Source organism: Ahaetulla prasina, chromosome 1, assembly GCF_028640845.1.
Source record: "Ahaetulla prasina isolate Xishuangbanna chromosome 1, ASM2864084v1, whole genome shotgun sequence".
Taxonomy (NCBI): Eukaryota; Metazoa; Chordata; class Lepidosauria; order Squamata; family Colubridae; genus Ahaetulla; species Ahaetulla prasina.
Genome location: NC_080539.1, coordinates 30,902,596 through 30,926,995, shown reverse-complemented (window position 1 = coordinate 30,926,995; position 24,400 = coordinate 30,902,596). Strand labels below are relative to the sequence as shown.

Here is a 24,400-nt window from a genome sequence, read left to right as displayed (position 1 = left end):
AGAAGGTGATCATGGCTTCTCTTCCTAAGGATTTGTCCATTTATCTATTTTGAGTAACAATAAGATGGCTTCTATCCAAGGCTTCTATGCTATTCCAAAACAAGTTCTAGGGCTTGGTGTTCCCACAACACAACATTATTGGAGAACTGGCTGATTTACTTCCAACTCAGCTGCAGTGTAACTCACTGTATAGCTGGTTTTCTTATATGAGGTCCCCCTTGGGAGTGAAATCTTGTGTCCCTTGCATGGGTTTCAGGCAGTAGTGAAATGTAAAACTTGTTACTACCAGTTCTGTGGGCGTGGCTTGGGGGGTAATGTGACTGGGTGGGCATGGCCAACTTTTTTTTTTTTACTTTTAAAAGCATTTTTTCTACAATCTCTTCAGGTTGTAAAAAAATGCTTTTAAAAGGCTCTGACGATCCCAGCGGAGCCACGCTATCATCGGAGGCTTTTTTTTACTTTTAAAAGCATTTTTTCAGCTGAAGAAAAAATGCTTTTAAAAGTAAAAAAAAAAAACAATGATAGCGCGGCTCAGCTGGGCATAGGGGTGGGCAGGGATTTTTGCTACGGGTTCTCTGAACCACCTGCCGCCATCGCTACCGGATTGGGCGATCTGGTTTGAACCAGGAGCATTTCACCCCTGGTTTCAGGTCATGCAAGAAAAATGTCACAACAATAATGGGCAAGAATAAAATTCACAAGAGGAGATTATTAGGAGGAGACTACCTTTCCTTAATTGACTGAAACGTTATCTTCAGTGCAAAGAAGCTGCATGCAAAGCGACAGGCTATTGGGCTTTTATTTATCTTTCCTATTATTCTGTATAGACTGAAGATAAGGGGGTGTTACTGCTGCAGAACCTGCACCAACTTTGAACAGAACAGGATTTTTTACTCCTTTTTCTCAGCATTTCAAATACACAGAAGTAAAAAAAAATCTCAGAATGCTTTCACATTTGAAGCCAGTTTTCCCTAATCTGACATGCTTCAAAAGTTTTGGACTTTATATCCTATAGTTCCGAGTCAGCATGGCCTTTGGCTGAAGTTGAACACATCTTGTGAGCATTGGGCCAGAGAAACGTCAATCATCCAGATCAATGTTTCTCAATCTTGGCAGCCTTAAAATGGGTGGATTTCGACTCCTAGAATTCCCCAGGCAGCATGTTGGGAGTTGAAATCCACCCATCTTAAAAGTTGCTATGGTTGAGAAACAGTGGCATAAGGCAATGTGAGAACTGTTAGTCCTTTGCTCCAAGTACACCTACTGGGCACTCAAATTTCCCTTTTTTTCAAATGCCATTCCATTGTAATGAGGAGATATATGACCTCATGGCACACAGCATTACAGCCACAAAGGGATCCGTAATGTGCCAGTGAACTATGACATCCTTTTGAATGTTCTTCCTCTCCCTCACACCAGTGGTGGAATTCAAAAATTTTTACTACCAGTTTTGTGGGTGTGGCTTGGTGGGCGTGGTGTGGCTTAGTGGGTGTGGCTTAGTGGGTGTGGCAGGGGATGGATACTGCAAAGTCTCCATTCCCACCCCATTCCAGCGTAAGGATACTGCAAAATCCCCATTCCCTCCCCACTCCTGGGGGAAGGATATTGCAAAATCTCCATTCCACCTCACTCTGAGGCCAGCCAGAGATGGTATTTTCCGGTTCTCCAAACTACTCAAAATTTCCACTACCAGTTCTCCAGAACCTGTCAGAACCTGCTAAATAGCACCCCTGCCCCACATCCCACAAGCAGATTGGCTAAAATAAATAAATAAATAAATAAATAAGACACTTAAGGAAACAAATAAAGATGTAATGTGCATGGGGACAATATGCTGAGTTTGATTGGTGAGATGTATTGTTGGCAGCTAAAGGGATCCCAGCACCTTTGATTACTTTATGCAGTGTTTTTCAACCGCAACGAAGACGTGTGGACTTCAACTCCCAGAATTCCCCAGCCATTGTGGGAATTGAAGTCCACACATCTTAAAAGTTGCCGAGGTTGAGAAATGCTGGCTTTCTGGTTCAGCCTATTGTGCAACCCAGAAAACAGTGGGTCTATGGAGATTGTCAGTCATCCAGGCCATGGTTTTCCCAAAGATGCTTTTTCAAATGGCAACTGGGCTTTCTTTGTTTTTCCTTGAAGACCTTTGGCTTCCCATCCAAGAAACTCCTGCAGATGAACAGAAGAAGCTTCTTGGCTGAGAAGCGAAACCTCTTCAACAAGGAAAAAACAAAGTAAGTCCAGTTGCCTTTTGGGAAAAAAACCCACCTCTGGGACCAAAAAACGGCGGTTAATTCAGCAAGCAGATTAAACACGACGTGTGAATCGATAACCTGCTCAGCCTTTTTCTCTACCCCTCTCCCCAACAGACACACACACACCCTGCACCCGGGCCGTTCTTGGCCTTCCTTGCTCCCCCGTGTCAGCAAGAGAACATTTGTTAGCAATTAGAGGTGGGTGGGAGGGACAGCGCATATTTCGGCAGGGCTCCAAAGCTTCCTCGCCTCGCACTCCTTCCCTGGCCCGCCCACCCTAGATTTGGGGGCAGCGTCTTTGGGGGTGAGGTGGGGGGAAGACACAGAGAGTAAGAGAGCTTGAGGAGGAGGCAGCTGGCCCGCAGAGAAGCCGCTCGTCCTGTTGGGTCATTGGAAGGAAGTTTGTCTGGGCTCCGGCCCAAGGAGCAGAGCGAGAGAAGGACGGAGCGTGGCGGACAACATGCTTCCTGTGTGTTAAACGGCGCTCGGGAAAGCAAAGACGGCGCGCCAGGGATGCTCGCCGCCGCGGGCCCTTGAAGGGTGGGCACCTCGCCCCGCCTTGTCGTTTCCCCCACCCCTCCTTCTCCTCCTCCTCCTCCGAAAAGCAGCAAGTTTTAGCGGCGAGCTCCTTGGATTTCGAGGGCGGCGTAGCGTCCCCAGCCATCGAAGGATCGCCGCCCTTGCTTCGGATGAGAATCCCCCTACCCCGGCTGCCTCTTTTCGGGCTCTAGGGCCTAGTCCCATGAGGGCGAAGCGTCAGCCTCTCGCTGTTCGTTTTCCCAGGCTCAGCTGGGACTAGGCTGAGCGAGACTCCCGACGGGAGGAGAATGAAAGGTGAGTTCCTGGCTTAGCCGGGGCGGGAAGGGCAAGGCAGCTGTCCCATCAAAGGGCTCATCCCTTCCTCTAAAACAGGGGTCTCCAACTTTGGCAACTTGAAACCTGGCGGACTTCAACTCCCAGAATTCCCCAGCCAGCTCTGCTCTGCTCTGCTCTGCTCTGCTGGCTGGGGAATTCTGGGAGTTGAAGTCCGCCAGGTTTCAAGTTGCCAAGGTTGGAGACCCCTGCCCTAGAATAAACACCCCCCCAGTCGCTCCCTTGGGCTGCTGTAGGTCAGGCAGGGGAGGGAAAAGGGGGCTGCTGTCTTGGGAAATGCTGGGGTTACCTTCCCATCTGAATTTTAACTTGACCCCATTTTAAGTCGGGTTAGAAACTTTACAGATGCTTTGACACAACATATTGAGCATGTTGAAGAATAACCTTGATTAGACTTCTGTGCTTGCTATGCATTCAGTTTCGTTTGGTTAGTCACTGCTTTCATAGACTGTAAATTCAGAAAATGAGTTTATTCTATGATCGGGTTAAACGATTGTGTTAATAGCTGAAGACTTAAGGAAGCAAGCTAGGACCACAATTATCCCAGACTGCGGCCTGTAGACAATTGGAGACAATCAGGGATATTTCTTACCGCACAAGGCCACCTACTCGTCAGATTCAAGATTGGTTATGTTAAAACATCAGAACCTCCTATTATAAAAGATGCAATTAAAAGTACAATAGTTGTCCTCCAAGTAAAGTCTTCATCTTGAATGCTTTATGGAAGAGAAGTGTCTCGGTCAAGTTCTTGAAGGCTAAAAGGATTGGTATTAATCTGCCCTCCATGTGGCCAGCTCTTCCACAGTGTGGGGACTGTCACTGAAAAAGTCACTCCCCCAGGTCCCAACCTACCTGAGCTTTTGAGGGATTGAGTATCTGCAACAGCCTTTCCCAGCTAGACAGTATAGGATGTGCAAATTCTACCTGATGTATAACAATAGCACCCAGCATCTTGAATTGAGCCCAGATGCCTACTGGCAATTAGTACAGCAGCCACAAATTGGGCTAGGACTGATCTGCAATTCTGTTTCACCTGTAGATTCCAATTTATCTTCAATGGTATCAGAAAATTATGATAATCTGATAAGGGCACGTGTCTTTGTTTTCATCTCCTGGTCCAGGAGAGGACACGATGATCAAACCAGCTGAAGCTCATAAAAGGCTCTTCTGGCCATACCCTCACCAGCTTCTTTAGCAGAAACACCTGACCTTTTAGGGAAGTGTGACCTCATCCAAAGCAGTAGAGGGGTCATATATTGATGCTCACCAAACTCCAGAATAGTGGATGACCTCTGCCAAAAGCTTCATGGAGGTGTTAATATGGGCTAGAGCAGGGCTGTCAAACTCACGGCACACTGGCCACGCCCACACCCGGTTTAGCAAAGGGGAAAGTCACGATACATCACGTGACGATGCAAGTTGGACACTCCTGGGTTAGAGGGTCAAACTCTGAGGTGCCCTACACTGATGTACCCAAAGACGCTATGTTTCCTTCTCTACTGAAACCAGTTGGAATTACTTATAACGCCCAGAAGCACTTGAAAACAGTAGATACCTTAGGAGAACTTGTGTTCGTTTGTAATACATGGTGCCCTTGAGATTCAAAACTTTATTTACAATCTTCACATCCTTTGCTATAGGACAGAGAATATTTGTATTAAACCAGTGGATGTATTGCCTGGTGATGCGAGTTGTCAAATATCTGAAAAGCATGATGGAGTAGGGGAGGACTGCTGAGGGATGGCAATTGAATGTTCTCCTTAACCTCAACTGAAATGAGTGGGAAATATGTACGATCACATAAAGTAGTAATAACCCTGCCAGATTTGACCACAATCCATGTAACCCAGTATTTTTTTTCCCAACATTGGCAACTCATATATCCCACAAAGAACAGTTTTCATATATCATAGAGGCAACAGCCCTCCCTTGTGGCCGATACTCAGTCTCTGCTCTTCCCAAACAGACTTTTTGTGTGGAAGATCTGTATAGCTACCACCACAATAGGATTATTTCACCACTTCCCTTTTGGTTTGTATAGAGTTACACTCCACATGAAAATCTCTACACCTTCTTCAGTGTGACACCCTGATGCTTATGCTCCCAACCCTTTCAGATACTTTAAAGTGCTGTCAGGTCCCTACTCTCTTGTCATTTAAAGGTAAAGATTTCCCTGTCAGTCGTGTCTGACTCTATCACACGGTGCTCATCTCAGTTTCTTGGCTGAAGGAACCAGCGTTGTCTGAAGACTGAAGGCTATCAATCCCCCAATTTTCTTTTCTTCTGATCATTCTTCTTACCGTTTTCTATCCCTCTTCCACTTTCTTTGAATCTTTTTAAAATCTGGTGCCCAAGAACAATTGCTATATGGTGAATGAGGAAGAGGAAATCTGAAAAAATGTTTAATAAAAGGGAAACCAAGAGAGGAAAAATGAGTGGCTGGCATGAAACGGTGTGGGATTACCAAAAATCCTAACACATCCTCTTGAAAAGGCCAGTTACAACCATAGCAATTTTTTGCCTCAGGGCCTCAGGATGTTCCCTCCTCCACCCGTTTTCCTGGTCCAACTTCAGAGATCAAAGTACAGTTCAGATTTCAAACTTCCACAAAAACTGATTAAAGGTTTCCATTCCCCCTCCGGTTGGCTAAATGATTCATTTAATACTAGTGTTCATAATGATGTGATTGAAATGAGAAAGCTGATGTTTCCAACTCCTCCTGTTTTGAAAGTCCTAGACTGTTACAAGTATCACAAGTCTTTTCTTGAACTGGTTGAACTCAGAACATGTACTAAATCTTGCTTTCCTCCAGCTAAGAACATTTTTCCCAGCCTGGTCATTCTAGCTGACTTTCTATCTGGAAATTACGAGAGATGATGATCCACACATTTGGAAGGTATCACTATCATTAAGGGAAGGTAGATATAAACCAAATTGCAGTCTCTGAGTGCTAGATCTTTCAGAAGGCAGTTGTTCTTTTCTCTTTGTCTGTCAAGCAAAAGAAACCAGAAGGACACCGTGAGCTGATCAAAGTTACTTCTTTATTGCTGCATGCCTATTTACAAGAATTTTGTCAAACTAACTGCATTCTCTTAGGAACAGCCAGATAAGAGTTTCAGGTTTGTTTGTTTTTTGGGTGGTGGTGGTGTAAGATCTATGTTTGTTCCTGCTCTGCAAGGACTCTAAGCTCACCCCTTCTTCACACTTCCCCCCACTCTAGCTGGAGATCCCACCTTATTAATATTTGCCTATCATGGCGTCTGGAAATAAAAATTCCATCCTTGTTCCTTTCACCTCATCTTTTAATAAGTCTCAGCATTGGCCTTGGTGGCTTGGTTTGTGTTTTATGTACAGAGCTTTTGACTGGAGAAAGCCTTCCCCAGCTCCATCTCTGATTGACAGATTATTGACTGAACTTGACTTTCTTACCAGAACAGTTTTGCCTTCTAGATATTTGGCTAAATGACCTAAACTGATGGCAATAGTGATCAGTATTTAGGTTAAGAAGAATGGGGAGTTTATTATTTATTTATTAATTTTATATGGCTGTCCAACTCATGCATAGTTGATCCCATGCAACTTACAACGTTTAAAAATCTACCACATAAAAAAATCCACCCCTCTACCCCTTAGCAGTAAAATCATAATTAATTCAAACATTTGATGGCTCCATCTTCATTTGTGGTCCCCAGGTCCAGTGACAAAACTACATTTTACGATCTTTTGGAAAACCAACGAGATAGAGGCCACTCGTATCTTAGGGAGAATGATGATCCAAGAAAAAAGGACCATCACTAAGAAGGCTCTTTTTCATGGTCCCACCAGTTAAGACTATTGCTTAACATAGTGTAAGCCGCCCTGAGTCTTCAGAGAAGGGCGGGATATAAATGCAAATAAAAAAAAAAGTTGTAATCAATGGGATCCAAAATATACCCTGCCTTCCCATCCTGGTGGGTCAAGATGTAATAATGGTTGATTTATTAAAAATCATTTTGTTGAGGGAAAAAGTGGCCTCTTCTTTGTAATCTGGATTGTTGCAGCTCTGAAAATTCTTGCCATAATTTAATTAATGCTAATAATTAAGAAAAGCAGGTTCACATCTCCCCTCAGTCATGGAGTTACTGGGTGATTTTGGGCCTGTCACTCTCCCTGCCTCAACCCCACTTATGTTACTGGGGTTGTGGTAATAAATGTAAAGGAATCTTTCATATATGCTGTTCTGACTTCTTGCAATAAATAATGAATCTGAATATTTTGTCCCTCCAGACCAGATGCTCTTAGCATTAGCAACCAAAAACTGGTTATCAGTTATGCCATGTTTTTCTTTTCAAATGGGAGGAGAAAATGAAAGAAGCAATGAGAAAATACAGAAGATAGTTTTCTGGGTGGTGTAAAAGATAGTACCCTGTTTTCCCCAAAATAAGACATCCCCTGATAATAAGCCCAATCAGGCTTTTGGGCACATGGCAATAAGACCAAGCACTTATTTCAGGGTTCAAAAAAATATAAGACAGGGTCTTATTTTCAAGGAAACACGGTATGTATTTGCACAATTCTGTGACTAAGACAAGAAATTGCATGGTAAAAGCATCGAAGAGAACAGAGAAAGGAAGATCATTGGAAAGAGAATGCATGATGGGGAAACTTCTTTGGTCAGGAATTGAGGGGACCTCCTTTGATGCCAATTCTACAGCTGAACCAGAGCAAAGAATCCCAAAGCTGGAAGCAGGCCAAATGCCATGCTACCATAAGACCGAGCAGGAGCGCTCCCTGTGTTCCACCAACAGACTGCAGAACAAGGAGCCAAGCCCAGCACTTCAAGGGAGAAAGCGGAGCCTCAAAGAAAGAGTAATGTCTCCAAGCTGAAAATCTTACTCAGATGGTGGTTTTCCAACACCAATTTTGTGGCCATTTTTAAGGGAATAACCAAAGGCAATTCAGATGTTGCTTCCTAGATTCTCCTCTCTTACAGAAACAGCCAATGGCACAGCTTTCAAATACAGTGCAGTTGGGTGTGATCCAAATGTTCTGTTATTTATTTATTTGTTTGTTCATTTATTGTATTTATGTAGCACCTCTAAGAACCACAAGAGGACCTTCCTTAATTTTATTTAGGAAGCCTATGTAGCAGTAGGGCTAAATGGGAGCAACTGACCTAAGTCATCTTGTGAGTTCTTTGATCAAGGGGTGACTTTGATCTGGGTCTCCCTAGTCCTTCAACAATTTATCTCAGGAACACACAGCTTTCATCAGACCAGGGATTTGTACAGCATACCAAGCGACAAACTTTAAAAATGGATGAGGCTTGGACCCATTTGAGGCTTATCGGCTTGGCGCCTTATTTCCCCTTCCATACTCCCCGTAATGCAAACATAATTTTCAATCCCACCAAGCTGGAGAATGTATGCATGTGCAGCAGGGAAATATTCAGCCCCTGGGCCATTCTGTTTGAGATTAGGCATAATAATCCTGTTCCTTGGCTCTACTGCAACAGGCTTTGCAGTGTGGCTATGTGAAGAAGCAAAGTATTTGGACTTAACTTTACCGTACTGAATCTTCATTAAGGAAACATCAAGATGAGGATATCTCTGCCTGGCATCTGAGCCTAAGTGATAATGGCAGCTTTTGAAGCCTGGGAGAAAGCATGAAATGGCTCCTGGAGTGCAATGAATAGCACTTTTGCTTGGGTTGTGCAATTTGCAAAACATTGCAGAGTAGACACTGCATTTATCCCCACTCTCCTTTCATCCCCATGATGCACGATCCATCTTTCTGGGTGATAATAATATTGCAAGATAATAATATTGCAAGAAACCACTCTGTTTAAGGTGAGCAGATGTTTTTGAAGTGGCAAAAAAAAAGGAGTTGGCTTCTTCTTTAGAAATGAGATGATTGCTAGTTTAGCCTTCAGAATTGATGAATGGGTAGCACAAACTTTTATTTTCATTAAAAAAAAACCAGGGCTCAAGTAATCACAGAAATCCTGCTAGCAAGCAGAATTTCCCAGGATGCAAGAAGGGGTCAATTTGATACTTGCTGAGATGCTAAGTTAGCTCCTTCTTTGAAGTTCCTTGAAGTTGCTACTCTAACTTTTCTCAACCTGGCTCCTAAATTTCCCAACTTAGCTGGGGATTGTTGGCATTCTGGTCCAAGAGACCTGGGCTGGGATATCAAAATGAAGAAGTCTGCTCTAAATTCTAGCATTCCATTTCAGCAAAAGACTAGAAGAGTTGAATTCTCTAAAATAAATGATTAAATTTATAATGATTGTTTATAGCTGACAAACTCTTCCACTATAGAGAATAATTGCAAAAAAAGTCCTACCTGATCCCCACTCAGTTCAATCGGATCTACATAACAGCGTATCCCATGAATTACATCCATTGCCTACTCTTAGAAATGTCCATGTAACGCTCTATCAGGAATCTATTCAGCATCATATTTTTAAAAGTTTTGGACTGCAGTCATAGGCTTTTACCAGGATTTAGACTATTTTGTTATTGTGTGTGTTCCTCCATTAACATGGAACATGGTCCAATAGTACATTTTCCTTTTAAAAACATACACAAATGCAATCATAAATAAACCTTTCAGCACCAGACTTATTTTTATGCAATTCCCAAAGTTGGCATGCTGCCCAGTGACAATTTTCTGTTGACATAAGGGAGTGATTCTCAAAACAGAGAACTGCTTGCATGCATGAGAAAATTAAATAAATATAGGAAGGCCGAGTCCACTTGACGGTATCCTTCCACTCCTTTTCTCAAGTTGTCTGATTGTGGAGCCAGTGTAAGCCAAAGATCTGATCTTCAAAATAAGGTCACTTCAAGACACAATGCTCCCTACCCAGCAATATCTCAGCCACCCTGAAGATTTTTTGGAGTAGCAGGGTGAAATGAAGACTGTATGATAAATCAACAAAGATCAGAAATTTAAATTCATTTTTGAGATTCCCTCCATTATTATCTTCTTCAAACAAGTTGTGATGTAATACTATGGCTAAGAAACCAAGAAACAAAGGGCCATGTCTGATCTGAATATTGCCTTCAATTCAGCATAAATTTTGCTTTCAGGATGAATTGGTTGGTGTATGTTGGGCAAGTCACTCCCTGCTGGCCAGCGATGGGTTTCAAAATGTTTTACTACTGGATCTCTTGGTGTGGCTTGGTGGGCATGGCGTGACTTGGTGGGAGTGGCTTGGAGTGGCAGAGGAAGGATACTGCAAAATCTCCATTCCCACCCCACTCCAGGAGAAGGATACTGCAAAATCTCTATTCCTACCCCACTCGAGGGGAAGAATACTGCAAAATCCCCATTTCCTCCCAATCAGCTGGGACTCGGGAGGCAGAGAATAGATGGGGGTGGGGCCAGTCAGAGGTGGTATTTACCAGTTCTCCAAACTACTCAGAATTTCCGCTACCGGTTCTCCAGAACTGATCAGAACCTGCTGAAACTCACCTCTCCTGCTGGCCCTCCCCACTCCCCCTATGCCCCATGTAAAACTCAGTTTGATGTACTATCATAATTAAACTTTCCATGGTTATTAAATACATCTGTGGGCATTATGTTTTCCAAATTGCCCAAGTTTGGGTTTGACTTTGCACTCTTTAGTCAAGCTTTCCCCAAATTCATACCAATGCAGCAATTCTAAAAATGCATTTCTTTTTCTTCTGGGTTGAGCTCTTGAGAGTTGAATATGCATCCACATTTACAAAATCATTCATTTCAAGAAGGAAAAGCCAGTTGTGGAAAGCATTTGTTGACCACTATTATAAGGTCAGCAATGCATATACCCAGTGATTTTGAAATAATTAAAAAAACACTGACATTATAAAAAAAACTTTAATTTTGGTAAAATGACTGTTACATTTTTTTCCAGCTTAATACATTTTAGAAAGTAGAAAGTGTAATGTATTACTGTAAGTTTTGGCGGGAGTTTTAGGCGGGAAATATCTCGTTCCTGATTGGTTGCAGCCTCAGGCTGAAGTGTATATAAGGAGAGGTTTTTCTCCAGAGTTTCGCTGGGTCACACTATATTAAAGAGCTGTTGTCACTAACCTGGTCTCCTGCCTCGTCAATACCCGAACTTAACATTGGCGACGAAGGTGGGATCTTGAGGCAGAGCACCAGAACAGAGCTGAACTCACTACGAGAATCAAACCCAGCAAGGTGATAGCGAATGCAGCGATGACCGGCTACACGCCACCCACTCCGTTTGACCCTGCCCAGGAAACATGGGGGATATATATGACCCGTTTCGAAAGTTTCCTGGAGGCAAACGAGCTACAGGGAGTCTCCGACAACCGCAAACGGGCTTACTTCATAAGCCACTGTGGGTCCGCAGTCATCGCCGTCGCAGAAGCCCTGGCGGAGCCAACACCGCTACACTCCGTATCGTGGCAGACCCTTCAGACCCTCCTGAAGAATCACTCGCACCGGCCCGTCCAAATCGTTCGGATGCGAGTTTGGGGGCGCAGGCAACAAGAAGGCGAGTCTATCAGCGACTACATGGCAGCCCTGAGACAAGCCTCCAAGCATTGCGAGTACCGCGATCTCGACGAAGAGCTGCTGGAACAACTTATACGGGGGGTCAGAGACATCCGTTTGAGGAGGCGGTTGCTAGCCCAGAGCAACCTGACATTGGCAAACGCTCTGGCCGAAGCCAGAGCCCCTGAGATGGCCAACCATGCAGCAGACACCTTACAAAAGCGACTCACGCCGATGGCGGGCGCAAAGCCGAGCACAGTCCACCACGAAGAAACCTATCGTGAGTCAACCAGCGAAGAGGAGGAAGAAGTCCACTACACGGAAAATCGACAAGGAAGACCGGAGGAATGCGGAAGCTGCGGGGCGACATCAGCGCCAAAGATGTAAGTTCAGGGCGCCATTTGCGGCGGTGTGAAAGGAAGGGCACCTGGCTCAAGTCTGCCGAGCACCCCAACCTTCCGCCGAAAATTCAAATCGGCCAATCAGAGCGGCTCTGAGTCAGAGATGCAAACCCCACATTCCGCGAAATTTCAAACCAGCCAATCAGGCGCGAGATCGGCAAGGCGACCGCGATTGGCCAGGAAAGAAAGAGCGAAGTCAAACCGAATGACTGTTACCATAGACCACGCAGCTACCCGCATCGAAGAAAAGATCTTCACAAACCCGACAATTGAAGGCGTACCGTGCCGACTGGAAGTAGACACAGGATCAGCTATCACAATCATGTCCTGGGACACTTTTGTGAAAGCCTTGCCGCACATCGCAAAGCGCAAGCTACAGAAACAACGGCTCCGGGTGCAGGATTACCAGGGCAACCGCATCCCTGTTCGAGGACAACGACCGTCGAGGTCAGGGCACGGACATACGAAAAGACCCTGCCCATCACGTTAGTCGAGGAACCTTGCCAAGCTTGCTGGGGCTAGACTGGTTCAGGCGTTGGGAATGGGGTGACTGGCGTCCACGGAGCGGATGCAACCTGCAAAACGCCCTAATGGAGGAATTCGCAGGCGTATTCGAGGACCGTTTAGGCAAGTACAAGGGACCCCCATCTCCTTCAATTTAGACCCCCAAATAGCTCCCATTAGGTTAATGGCAAGGAGGGTTCCTTTTGCACTCAAACCTAAAATCGACAAAGAGTTAGAAAAATTAGTCAGCCAGGGGATACTAGTGCCAGTTGACCACGCCAAATGGGAGACGCCAATCGTCACCCTATGAAACCAGGCGGGTCCATAAGAATTTGTGCGGATTACAAGGCTACCTTGAACAAAGCATTGCAAAAGAGCGCCTACCCAGTTCCAGTAGTGCAACACTTATTGCACTCACTAGGGCACGGACAAGTTTTCGCCAAATTAGACTTGGCACAAGCGTACCAACAGCTACCCGTAGATGCTAGCACAGCGGAAGCCCAGACCATTGTAACGCACCGGGGTGCCTTTAAGTGCACCCGGTTACAGTTTGGGGTGAGTGTGGCCCCGGGGCTATTCCAAAATTTGATGGAGCGACTCCTACAAGGGTTACCGGGAGTCGTGCCCTATTTCTTTTTTTTTTTTTTTTTTTTTTTTTTTTGAAAGCTTTAATGATGAAATACAACAGCCCCTATTTTACAGACGACGACCACGGCGACCGCCCTTTCTGCGAGTGCTGTCTGAAGGAATGGGGGTAACATCCTCAATGCGCCCAATCTTCATGCCAGACCGAGCCAGAGCCCGGAGAGCTGACTGAGCTCCGGGTCCAGGAGTTTTTGTTCTATTTCCACCTGTAGCCCGCAGTTTGATATGAAGGGCAGTGATTCCCAGTTCCTTGCATCTTTGTGCTACGTCTTGAGCAGCCAGCATAGCAGCATAAGGAGAAGACTCATCCCTGTCGGCCTTCACTTTCATGCCACCAGTTACTCGGCAGATAGTTTCCTTGCCAGACAGGTCAGTAACATGGACAAATGTATCGTTGAAGGAAGCAAAGATGTGGCAAACTCCAAACACATTTTCTCCTTCAGCAACCTGTGGTCCCAAACTTATAACCTGCTCTTCCTTCTTTTCCTTACCCTTACGGGGAGCCATTTTCGAGCGTCTCTGCAGGCGGCAGCCAGCACCGGAAAGGAGAGAGCAACGTCGGAGTCGTGCCCTATTTCGATGATGTGTTGGTATCAGGGGAAGATTTAAGAGAACTGGGGAAGCGATTAAGGAAAGTTTTGGCCATTTTTAGGACGGCAGGATTAAAAGTCAAAGCAAGCAAGTGTCAGATAGGGGTCGAATCTGTTGAATTTTTGGGTTATAGAATAGACAAAAAAGGGATTCACCCCACTGAGAGCAAAGTCAAGGCGATAAAGAGAGCCCCAGCACCCAAAAACAAGACAGAACTCCAGGCTTTCCTGGGTCTGGTAAACTTTTACGCCGTGTTTTTAAAAGACAAGGCAACCGTTGCTGAACCGTTGCATAAATTGCTTGGAAAAAACACTGTTTGGTCGTGGGGGAAGTCAGAGAATAGGGCATTTGAGGCAGTAAAAAGTTTGCTATCAAGCGATAGCCTGTTAATACAATACAATAACAGGCTGCCGTTAGTATTGGTTTGTGATGCGTCCCCCTATGGAGTAGGAGCTGTACTTAGCCACAGACTCCCAAACGGCACAGAAGTCCCTATAGCGTTCTATTCACGAACGATGTCCCCGGCTGAGAGAAATTACAGCCAGCTAGATAGGGAGGCTCTCGCAATAGTGTCAGGGGTGAAAAAATTCCACGAATACGTTTTCGGGAGAGACTTTGACATTATCACTGACCACAGACCACTATTGGGATTACTGGCTGGCGACCGCCCAACGCCAGTGGCACTATCACCCCGGCTGACCAGATGGACTATCTTTTTGGCCGCCTACTCTTACAAACTGCAGCATCGACCGGGAAAAGAGCTGGGGCATGCGGACGCACTGAGCAGATGCCCATTGCCCGGGGAAATCGAGGACCCTACTCCGGGCACCCCCGTTCTACTAATTGACTCTTGGGACTCTGGACCAGTCACATCGCAGGAAGTGGCTCGGGCCTCCTACCGGGACGTTGTCTTAAGAACTGTAATCGGTTGGGTTCAAAGGGGATGGCCCGCTGCGCCGGGCGACCGTTTTAGAGAATTTGTAAAGAAAAGAGGGGAATTGTCTGTGCAAGGGGGGTGCCTGCTCTGGGGGGATAGGGTGGTAGTTCCAGAGAAGCTGAGGACAAAAGTCCTGGAACTACTGCATGAGGGTCACCCAGGAATCGTAAGGATGAAGGGGCTAGCCAGGAGCTATGTCTGGTGGCCCCTAATGGACAGGGAAATCGGTGACAGGGTTGGCCGATGCCAGGTATGTCAGGAATCCAGACCACTACCACCTACGGCCCCAGTGTTGGAGTGGGAGAAACCCCAAGGCCCTTGGTCCCGCATACACATTGATTTTGCCGGCCCTTTCCACGGCCAAACATTTCTAATTGTGGTGGATGCATTCTCCAAATGGCTGGAGATCATCCTAATGAAATCCACAACCGCGGGAGCCGTCATTTCAGCACTAAAACACCTATTCGCCACGCACGGGCTACCGGACACCCTCGTGTCCGATAACGCCCACAGTTCACCGCAGCATTATTTGAAGGGTACCTGGCTGAAGAGGGCATCCGCCATCCCCTCTCAGCGCCGTTCCATTCCTCTTCGAACTTCCTTTTCGATCGCTTTGCTCGGTGTGCGAAAGGAGCCCTATCACGATGCAGCGCGGGAGTCTGGCAGGCACAAATCGACGCATTCCTAACCGTCCAACACAGGACCCCTGTGTGGCCACCGCCGCAGCCCAGCCGAGCTATTAATGGGCGGAAGCTACGGTGCCCGCTAGACCGGCTACACCGAACTACGTGCAGGACGGGTTCAAAACAAAACCAGATAGACTCCGGAATTAAACATAGGAGACTCAGTGTGGGCACATAATTACAGCGACGGCCCAAGCTGGAAGAGGGGGATAGTCATAGACAAAACGGGCCCCAATCTTACCTAGTGGAAATAGACGATGGCAGAGTTTGGAGGCGCCACATAGATCAATTAAGAAACAGATTGAGCGATAAGGCAGAATTAGGCGAGACCAGCCCTGACTATGATTTAATTAACCCCACAGCTGACTGGAGCCGAGAACAAACAGAAAGCGTAGAACCAAACAGAGACTTATCTGAGTCAGGCGAGGTCCAGCGACACCCTCAGGTCCCTCTAGAGGACAGCAGGTCCGAGCCGGCGAATAATCCAGGGCGGATGGCGGGAGGAGGAGCTCAGAGGAATGAAAAGCCCCTCCGGCAAGCTCGACTCAACTCCAGAAAGTGAACTGCGCAGGTCCGGGAGAGTCAGGAGACGCCCCACGTACCTGCAGGACTACGTAGAGAAGTAATATGCAAATATTGGCAAAGTGCCTTCTGGGAGGGAAGGAGTGTAATGTATTACTGTAAGTTTTGGCGGGAGTTTTAGGCGGGAAATATCTCGTTCCTGATTGGTTGCAGCCTCAGGCTGAAGTGTATATAAGGAGAGGTTTTTCTCCAGAGTTTCGCTGGGTCACACTATATTAAAGAGCTGTTGTCACTAACCTGGTCTCCTGCCTCGTCAATACCCGAACTTAACAGAAAGTATCCCATTAAACATAGTAAAAAGAATGATTTGAGGTCAGTCCAGCATTTGGATATCCTGCTATGTATGTAAGATACCGTAAGTGGCCCAGGGGATTCCCACCACCGGCAGAGTGCCAGCTCCATCAAGTCTTACATTTTGTCATTTGTCTTTAACTTTGATGACCAAAGTCACTGCCAAATCTGTGATTTTTCTGTCAACTTGCCTAGCCTGTGGCTGGCAAGGAAATCCCTGGGGCATCCTAGTCTCTTTGGTTAACCACAGTATCCAAATAACATTGATTCCTCATCCAGAAAAAGAAAACAAAAAACAGGAAAACTAAAGGAGGGCTCATTCCCCCAAGTGTCTTGTTCATTAAGTCTTTTCCAAAACATTTGGCAAGAAACCTCAAGGATATTGGGTCTTGGCAAGATACTAAAAGCACAGATTTAAAAATTTGGACAGATATAAAAGCCCAGAAACTTCTTGGTGACTTGATAGAACTATTTATAAATGATAGATCAGGCTTATTTGTTGCCCAAAAGCCTTGCAGAATTGCCCAAAAAAAGGGGGGGGGGCTTGAACCATCTTGAACTATATCAAATAACTAGAAAAATTTAAGGGGGTACAGGAAATCTTTGTGGTGCACCCCAGCTATGGGCTTGGGCAGACCCCATAAAAGTTTTTCAGAGCAATGTAATCCATGTGTACTCAAATACATCTGATAATATTTAGCCACACAAACTCTCAAGGAGAATTATATACGGTTATAAACAAAATAACTGTTAACCATGGAAAAACAAATGAAATCATAGTAATAAAAAGGAAAAGAGAACCAATAAAATTGTAGATTTAAATATAGGCTGGAGAAAATTTTTGAAATTGGGGCAAAGCAAATCTAATTATGGCTTGAAAAGCATCTGCATGCGATCTAAGAGTGGTGAGATACATTGAAGCAGAGGTCTTCAAACTTGGCAGCTATGCTGGCTGGAGAATTCTGGGAGTTGAAGTCCACAAGTCTTAAAGCTGCCAAGTTTGGGAACCCCTGCACTCAAGTATCACAGGGGTGCACTATCAAAAATTGTCAAAGAAAATGAATAGCCCACACTTATGTTCAGTCATACCAAGCTGGGAAAACCACTGGTTGTCCCTTGTTGTCCAATTAATCAGCAACCAACTAGATGGCAGGAGATTGTTTCCTAACAACAGTATACCGTCAACAATAAAGAAATAGCCATTCTGATCAGATACCTCAAGGGTGCAGAGATTTAACTTTGCGTCTCAGTGATCCACAGGAAGTGTTATGTACTTAAGAGAAATGTTTAACTTGGTTCTGGGAACCTACCAGACCGGACATGGTCTGCTCTTGTGTATTGCTTAGTCAGCTTCTAGGAACAGTTCCCAACCATGCATTCATTCCATATGTCTAGGATGAACAGTGCCAACACATGATTTCTTATGCACAGAAAGAAATTATATTGAAGGAAGTGAGAAAGTCTTCCTTGGAAGGAGAAATGTAAGCCAATGAATTCAAACTATCAGCAAAACGGGGTAGATATAGCAGGGGGGGAGGTTTGACTCTTTTTTGAGAGATTCACAGAAATATACTCTAGTAACAACTAAACAACTTTTTAGCAGCTGCTTTGAATTCTCAAAGACATTCTCCATTTCGGTCCATAAGTCTTTCTCTGATGATCCTCAGGAGAGAATAAAGCACAACAATCTGAAATACTGTAGATGTCCATGCTATTTATACAATACATTAAATAGGCAACCAAGCAAAATACTACAAAGTTATTCAGGCAAGGCTCATGATACAATAGATGTTAACAATCCAAAAGCATACACAGGATGTTTTCCCAACTAATGTTGCTTCATCCAATTAGATGGTGACCCCAAGTAGGGAACAGAAGATTGCAGAGCCAGATAAATACAGTGAGAGGGATACAATGCAGATTCAGCAAGTTAATTCCTCTAAAGATTCTTGGGTTGTTGCTTTTATGCTTTTTTCTAGGCTCTGATGATCCTGCCTTCCCAATGCTAACTGGTGAGGAGCTCAAGATAAACTGGCATTTCTGACAGCTCAGGATCCTCATACTATATGAGTGTTACACTAATGTCTCACTTTGGCTGTCTGGGACCTAGATCTGGCTCATTCTGATACTGTCCTTATATCCTTGTCTCGAGCCTGATCCTTGCTGTTATGTGGATCTAGGGTCCCACCCTGTCTCTATCCATTCATCCATCACCTTGGTGCCTCTGCTGGGCGTTCCAGTAAGCAGCTTACATCATTTTTCCTGCCCGATTCACCATGTCTCTCAAGACCTTCTTGCTCAGTAAACAAATTATATTACAATGGCCTATCTATTTTTATGATGTACCAAAATCTAAAACAATGTTCAAGTCTCAATTTTTGATCCAAAATCTCCATCTTTAATCTATTTGTAATGCCAAGCAGTAATTAATACACTGTGCTGAAGAGGGTTTCAGACGAACATCTTACAAGTGTGTAATTACACATGCGTATGACAGGCATGTTGGCATGTCCACCCTGTAAACAGCATCAGGAAATAGTTATTGTGTGAAATGACTTTAGGCAGGGAGAAAGGCTGCACCTCTCCCCACCCACCATCAAACAAAGTCACTGGGAAAGAGGACTGCAGGTAAGTATACAATATGTATGTATGAATAAATGTCTATGCATGTATTGGTGCAACAATGCACTAAATAACCCTAATGGAAATCGGTAGGTTGCATAGATATATTAAGACATAGTTGCATTTTGATAACCCTGGGTCAAATTGAACTGGCTCTACAGCAGAAGCCAATGATTGTGCAATAGGAGCATGGAGAAAGTAATGCTGTTCATTTATTTGGCATATCTGTCCCTATGATTCGGTATTGCATGTCATGGAGGCCAATTTAATAGCTATGATGAGCTAGTTGTTAATAGTCTTAGCCTTGTATTCTTTTTTCAGTGCTTTTAAGATTCTGATAAATGAGCCCTGCAATAGAACATTGCATCATAAGATACTTCTACATAGGGGATTAGCCGGCCAGCCATCTGTTCCCTTCCACTCAACTTGACCTCCCAGTTTTCTGTTCCTGCCTACAATGAATTCAAGGCAGAGTTCATATGACATGCTTAATCCCATATCAGGTTAACAAAGCCAGTTAGTTGTGTTCATATAACATGGTATGCTCAAACAAGCATGTTACTAATTGACTCAGTATGTTAAGACAAGATTTTACCATAATGTGCTACAACACAGCCCCCTTTTAACCTAATCTAGGCAGAAGTTCTGATACCATAGAGAGGTTCTATGAGAGATATTTCCCCCTTGTTGTTCCCCTGCCACAGCAAAATATATTGTATTTTCTGCATGGCACAGCATACCCCTAAGATGGCAATACCTTCTGTTATGGTGCTCGGAGGACAAAATTGCCCTTAAAGATTACAAGATGTCAAACTAAGTTAAAATAAGAAGCATTGAAGCCAGCTTGGTTTCTTCAGATATGTCAAATTATCAACTTTGGAGAGAATGGCCAATTGCTTGCCAGAAAATTATGGGCAGCTGTAATCTGGAGATCACCTGATCAGAGAAGGATGGCAACATTTACATCTCTTTGGAAAGGAACAACCGTGCAGACATGGACCTTAATTGTTATTTTCAAGCCATAGCTAGAGCAACTTCTGTTTTTGTGGTTGTTTGAATTCTGCCTATTTTGATCACGCATAACCCTCTCATTGTGTCCCAAGACATACTTATGCTATCTGTTTCTAATAGTGCTATAAGTCTGTGGGAGGCATCAGCATTATTTAATAAAGCCTCTTTACCCAAAAAACTCAAAAGGACATTTGATAAAAGCCAAGTCTAACAGGTCCAGACAAAAAGCAGCAATGCTTTTTTGCCAATTGTTGATACTTAAAACATATTTTTAAAATTTTTATTTAAATTTTTTTACTTAAAAGGCATGGGGAATTTTTGGTGAGTGTGGGGGTGTCTGGGGATTGTCATGTGTGCTGGGCTTGGTCTCTGGGTGTTATGTGAATTTCATAGTATGGGTATACTGTGTATATATGTACAATGACAATAAACTATTACAAAAAATTTAAATTTCAGAAGAAGACCTTCCTGGAGAAGACGACGAAATGCCTTCCTTCAGATACAGACCAAGAACAAGTTAAGCCTGGCTGAGTTGTCCCCTCCCTCATTGCCCTTCTTTTTCTACTTCATTCCAGGGCTAGAAAATATTGGGAAACTCTACTGGGTTCTCCAAAAACACCCTTCTTTCCAACCCCTGAGGACTATGTTCTGCTTTCATACAGTCTGTGCTCTCACAATCCCTTCTCTTTGGGGTATATTTCAAAAACCCAAATATGAATAAAGTCAGAAGCTGAACTCAGCCCTAGATATACCAGGTTCTCCATGTGTACTTTCTCCCTTGCAGGCCGGATGAGGACCAACTGCAGCCGGTGTGAGAAAAACCTAACGCTGCAGACATCTGTGAAAGTGTTGTATGTCTTTGTTGTCTTGCTGGTAATGGCAGTGGTGGTGCTGGCAGCTTTAGGTGAGTAAGGGACTAGTCATTATTTGTTTATGTGTTTATTAGGCCATCATTAGCTCCATGATGATGCTGGGCAGCTTACGGTAGTAAAAACAATACAAACTAATATAAACAAAGCAGAAAGAAGACAAAAGTTGTCTGAAGAGACATGGACATGATGATATCCAACTCATTACATAAAAGTCTAATGAGAGGCTTATTACCCATCTTAACTCAAGGCCTAGGGGGAAAGGATATCTTGATGACTTTTTAAATGAAGGCAATCTAATCAATTTCTCATACTAATATTTGGAGGAATCCTGTTGCAGAGACTACGTACACTGACAGAGGAGGCCCAGTTCTGGGTTTCCATTAGATTATAATCGGCACCTTGAATTGCACCTGGAAGCTGACAGGCATGTCCATTACTATCCATACCACTTCATTTTGACCTGATACTTAAACAACTGAGTGGCCTTCAAGAGCAGCCTTATGTAGAGGGCATTTGCAATAATCATGATCAGGGCTTGAATGACTGTCTGGAGAGCTTATTAATACAAGGACAATTACAAGTGATGTACAAGATGAACTTGTAGGGAGGCTTTCTTATCCTCTTCGAGCAGGAGCTAGGAATCTGCGGAGGAGGAGGAGAGGGAGATGATGATGATGATGATATTCTAGGTCAGGGGTCAGTAACCCGCAGCTCTGGAGCCGCATGTGGCTCTTTCATCCCACTGCTGCGGCTCCCTGTCGCTCAAAATATACGTCACAACCGCCAATGTGTGATACACGCTGGCATGCGATTTATTGAGTTTTTCGACCCCCGGTAGACCAACCATGGATAAATCTAAGAAAAGAAAAGTTTCAGAAGAAAACAGAACATTTAATTCAACTACATATGCTAGTTCTGTGGCCTCTCAGGAAATAGTCAGGCATGGGAAAAGTTTTGTGGCTCTCGGTGTTTTCTTTTCTGTGGGAAACAGGTCCAAATGGCTCTGAGTGTTTAAGGTTGCCGACCCCTGTTCTAGGTCCTTAGGAAGAACTCATATGAAAGCCAACACCAGCTAAAGAACAGGCACCTGTGATTTCCCATTGTTATGTACATAATACTTTATTAAACTTGCATATCCTCTGACTCTTAATGATATTGAGCAGCTCACAACAATCAAATAAATTACAATCAAATCCACAAAACACAAAAAGATAAAAGATGACAAGCATGATGAAGTGAGAAGCCTCATTCTCCCTTGCCAAAGGCCTAAGTAAAGAATTAGGTCTTCACAGCCCTTCTAAACAACAGCAGAGTGGTGGTCAACTGGATCTTGGAGAGAATCTTTTTCCAGAGGATAGATGCTGCTACAAAGAAGGAGCCTTTCCAGGATCCTGGAGAAAAGAAGAGAACCACTTTAAAATGGTGCCCCCAATCCCCAATTCATGGAGCTGGCTCAAACGGATGCTATGCTTGATGGTATCAAAAGCTGTTGAGAAATCAAGGAGTACATGGACGGATGTATCACAGCCATCCCGGCTCTGCTACAGATCATTGGCAAGCAAGAAAGACTAAGGTTGTCTCAGTACTAACTCTCATCTTGAAATGCAACTGAGATGGGTTCAGATGATCCATTTTCTGCAATGTTCTCATCAACTGCAGACTGACCATTTTAACATCCAAAAAGGAAATGTATGAAACTGATCAGTTGTCAAAAACCATTGGGTCCAAGGACTGCCTCTTAAGGAAAAGACACACCATCACCCATTTCAAGGCAGAAGTTGCTAACTGCTTCAGATTTCATTTGTTGTTGTTAGTTGCGAAGTCGTGTCCGACCCATCGCGACCCCATGGACAACATTCCTCCAGGCCTTCCTGTCCTCTACCATCCTCTGGAGTCCATTTAAACTCATGCCTACTGCTTCAGTGACTCCATCCAGCCACCTCATTCTCTGTCATCCCCTTCATACTAATCCCAAATTGGAATTGCTACCCCATCCAGGACAAACATGAGGATTCTCCAGGGATAGATGGATCCAAAACCAGTGACCATCATCAGCATGCTGATAATACCTGGCCTAAACAAACAGATGGTGTCTCCTAACATCCTCATGTAGTCATTACCCAGAATATCAGGGGCTTCAGGCTAGATCTTTTCTCCCCTTGCCTATGCTGACTAGAACCACCCAAAGGGAAAGGAGGCGAACCAATGCAGCATAGTGTAGAGGCAGTCCAGAAGTGCCTCTAGTGCTGCACCCCAACCATTTTCTCAAAATGTCCTTCATTCAAACAATAGATAGTACATTCCTATCACAATTAGAACTTTTTAATACTAGGCTGGCCTCATAACTCGTATACAAATATCTCAAGGGCTGTTGTAATATTCAGGGCTGCTTTTAGAGTCTCCTTTTAATACTACTATATTTAACGTATTTTTTGGACTATAAGACGCACTGGAGTATAAGACACACCTTAGTTTTTGGGGAGGAAAATAAGAAAAAAGCTGATTGGGGGTGGATCAGCCTCCCGGAATGCCCCCAATCAGCTGTTCCCAGAGGTGAGCTTTAGCAACAGATTTATTGGTTGTGAGCTCTGCGCCTTGCTTTTTTTTCAGAGGCTTTGTTTCAGAGGCTTCTTCAGAGGCTTCATTTCAGGGGTTGGGTGGGGCTACATTCGGACTATAAGGTGCACCCAGATTTTCACCCTCTTTTGGGGGGTAAAAAGGTGCATCTTATACTCCAAAAAATATGGTAATACTACTGTACCAAACGTCATTGTCCTTTTAGAGACTGGAAAAAGCTTATTGCAAGCAAGGACTAAACTCTTGCTCAGAATGTATGCATTCCATTCCACATTGGAATTACTTCCTTACTTTGTTGAATCTGTATTTAAAAGTTTAAAATTTAATGTTTTCTCTCCAGATCGCCTATTTTTCATGGGACTTGCTTCAATATTTTGTTAATTCAGCAAAACTCTAGATATAAGCTCATAAGACTTGATTTGTAAAGCTTAATTCATATTGTTCTCCTGTTTATTTAGTCATTTATTATTAAAACAATTGACATATGGCCTTCGTATTTAACTAATATAATTCATAGCATTTATAACATTATTTTTGCAAAAAGCACTATCACAGTAAATGCCTTTCTATCATAGATCCTGTTAGAAAGATTCCAGAATATACTCTGTACAGGATCTTGTATAAAGACTCTACTCTTGTAGTAAATCAGAAGTGGAGTCAATGGAATACTGGTACACTGGAATACCACTATATGTTTGGCATTTAGATTTGACTAAGTTGAGGCAGATCTTTATCTCTCCTTTATTGATTTTTTTCAACCAGACTGTTTAAACATATATGCAGATTTTGCCTTCTCCAATTTAAAACCCATTACCTTCTGAATGATTTGTTTCTCATAGAATGTCATAAATTGTTAGGGTTTTTTGACTATAATAAGCCATTTTCTTATTCACTCATTACATAAAGGCATAGGTTTAATAGATAGGTGGTTGAGTTAGCAGCCGGAAGAATTTTGCCTACTTCCCCAAAAGTGTCAAGTTCAAACTTACTCTAGCCATAACATTAGATTTTGCCTCAACGTAACTGACTCACTCAACATCCAATTCCAGGCAAGTCCAAACAACTT

At 43.9% G+C, this 24,400-nt stretch overlaps 2 protein-coding genes across 2 annotated transcripts in view; one reads left to right on the top strand and one right to left on the bottom strand.

Annotated features, from left to right (window-relative positions):
* Positions 1 to 2,560: 2,560 nt before the first annotated feature.
* SCARA3 (scavenger receptor class A member 3) overlaps positions 2,561 to 24,400 on the top strand; it is a 51,058-nt gene continuing 29,218 nt past the window's right edge. The window contains exons 1-3 of the mRNA XM_058164729.1: positions 2,561 to 3,092; positions 20,342 to 20,401; positions 20,670 to 20,789. Coding sequence (XP_058020712.1) covers positions 3,086 to 3,092; positions 20,342 to 20,401; positions 20,670 to 20,789 — 187 coding nt within the window. The 5' untranslated portion in view covers positions 2,561 to 3,085. The remainder of the gene's footprint in view (positions 3,093 to 20,341; positions 20,402 to 20,669; positions 20,790 to 24,400) is intronic.
* LOC131188990 (small ribosomal subunit protein uS11) lies at positions 13,165 to 13,720 on the bottom strand. Its single transcript, XM_058164730.1, has one exon. It carries the CDS (start codon positions 13,673 to 13,675, stop codon positions 13,220 to 13,222), a length of 456 nt encoding a protein of 151 aa, XP_058020713.1. The 5' UTR covers positions 13,676 to 13,720; the 3' UTR covers positions 13,165 to 13,219.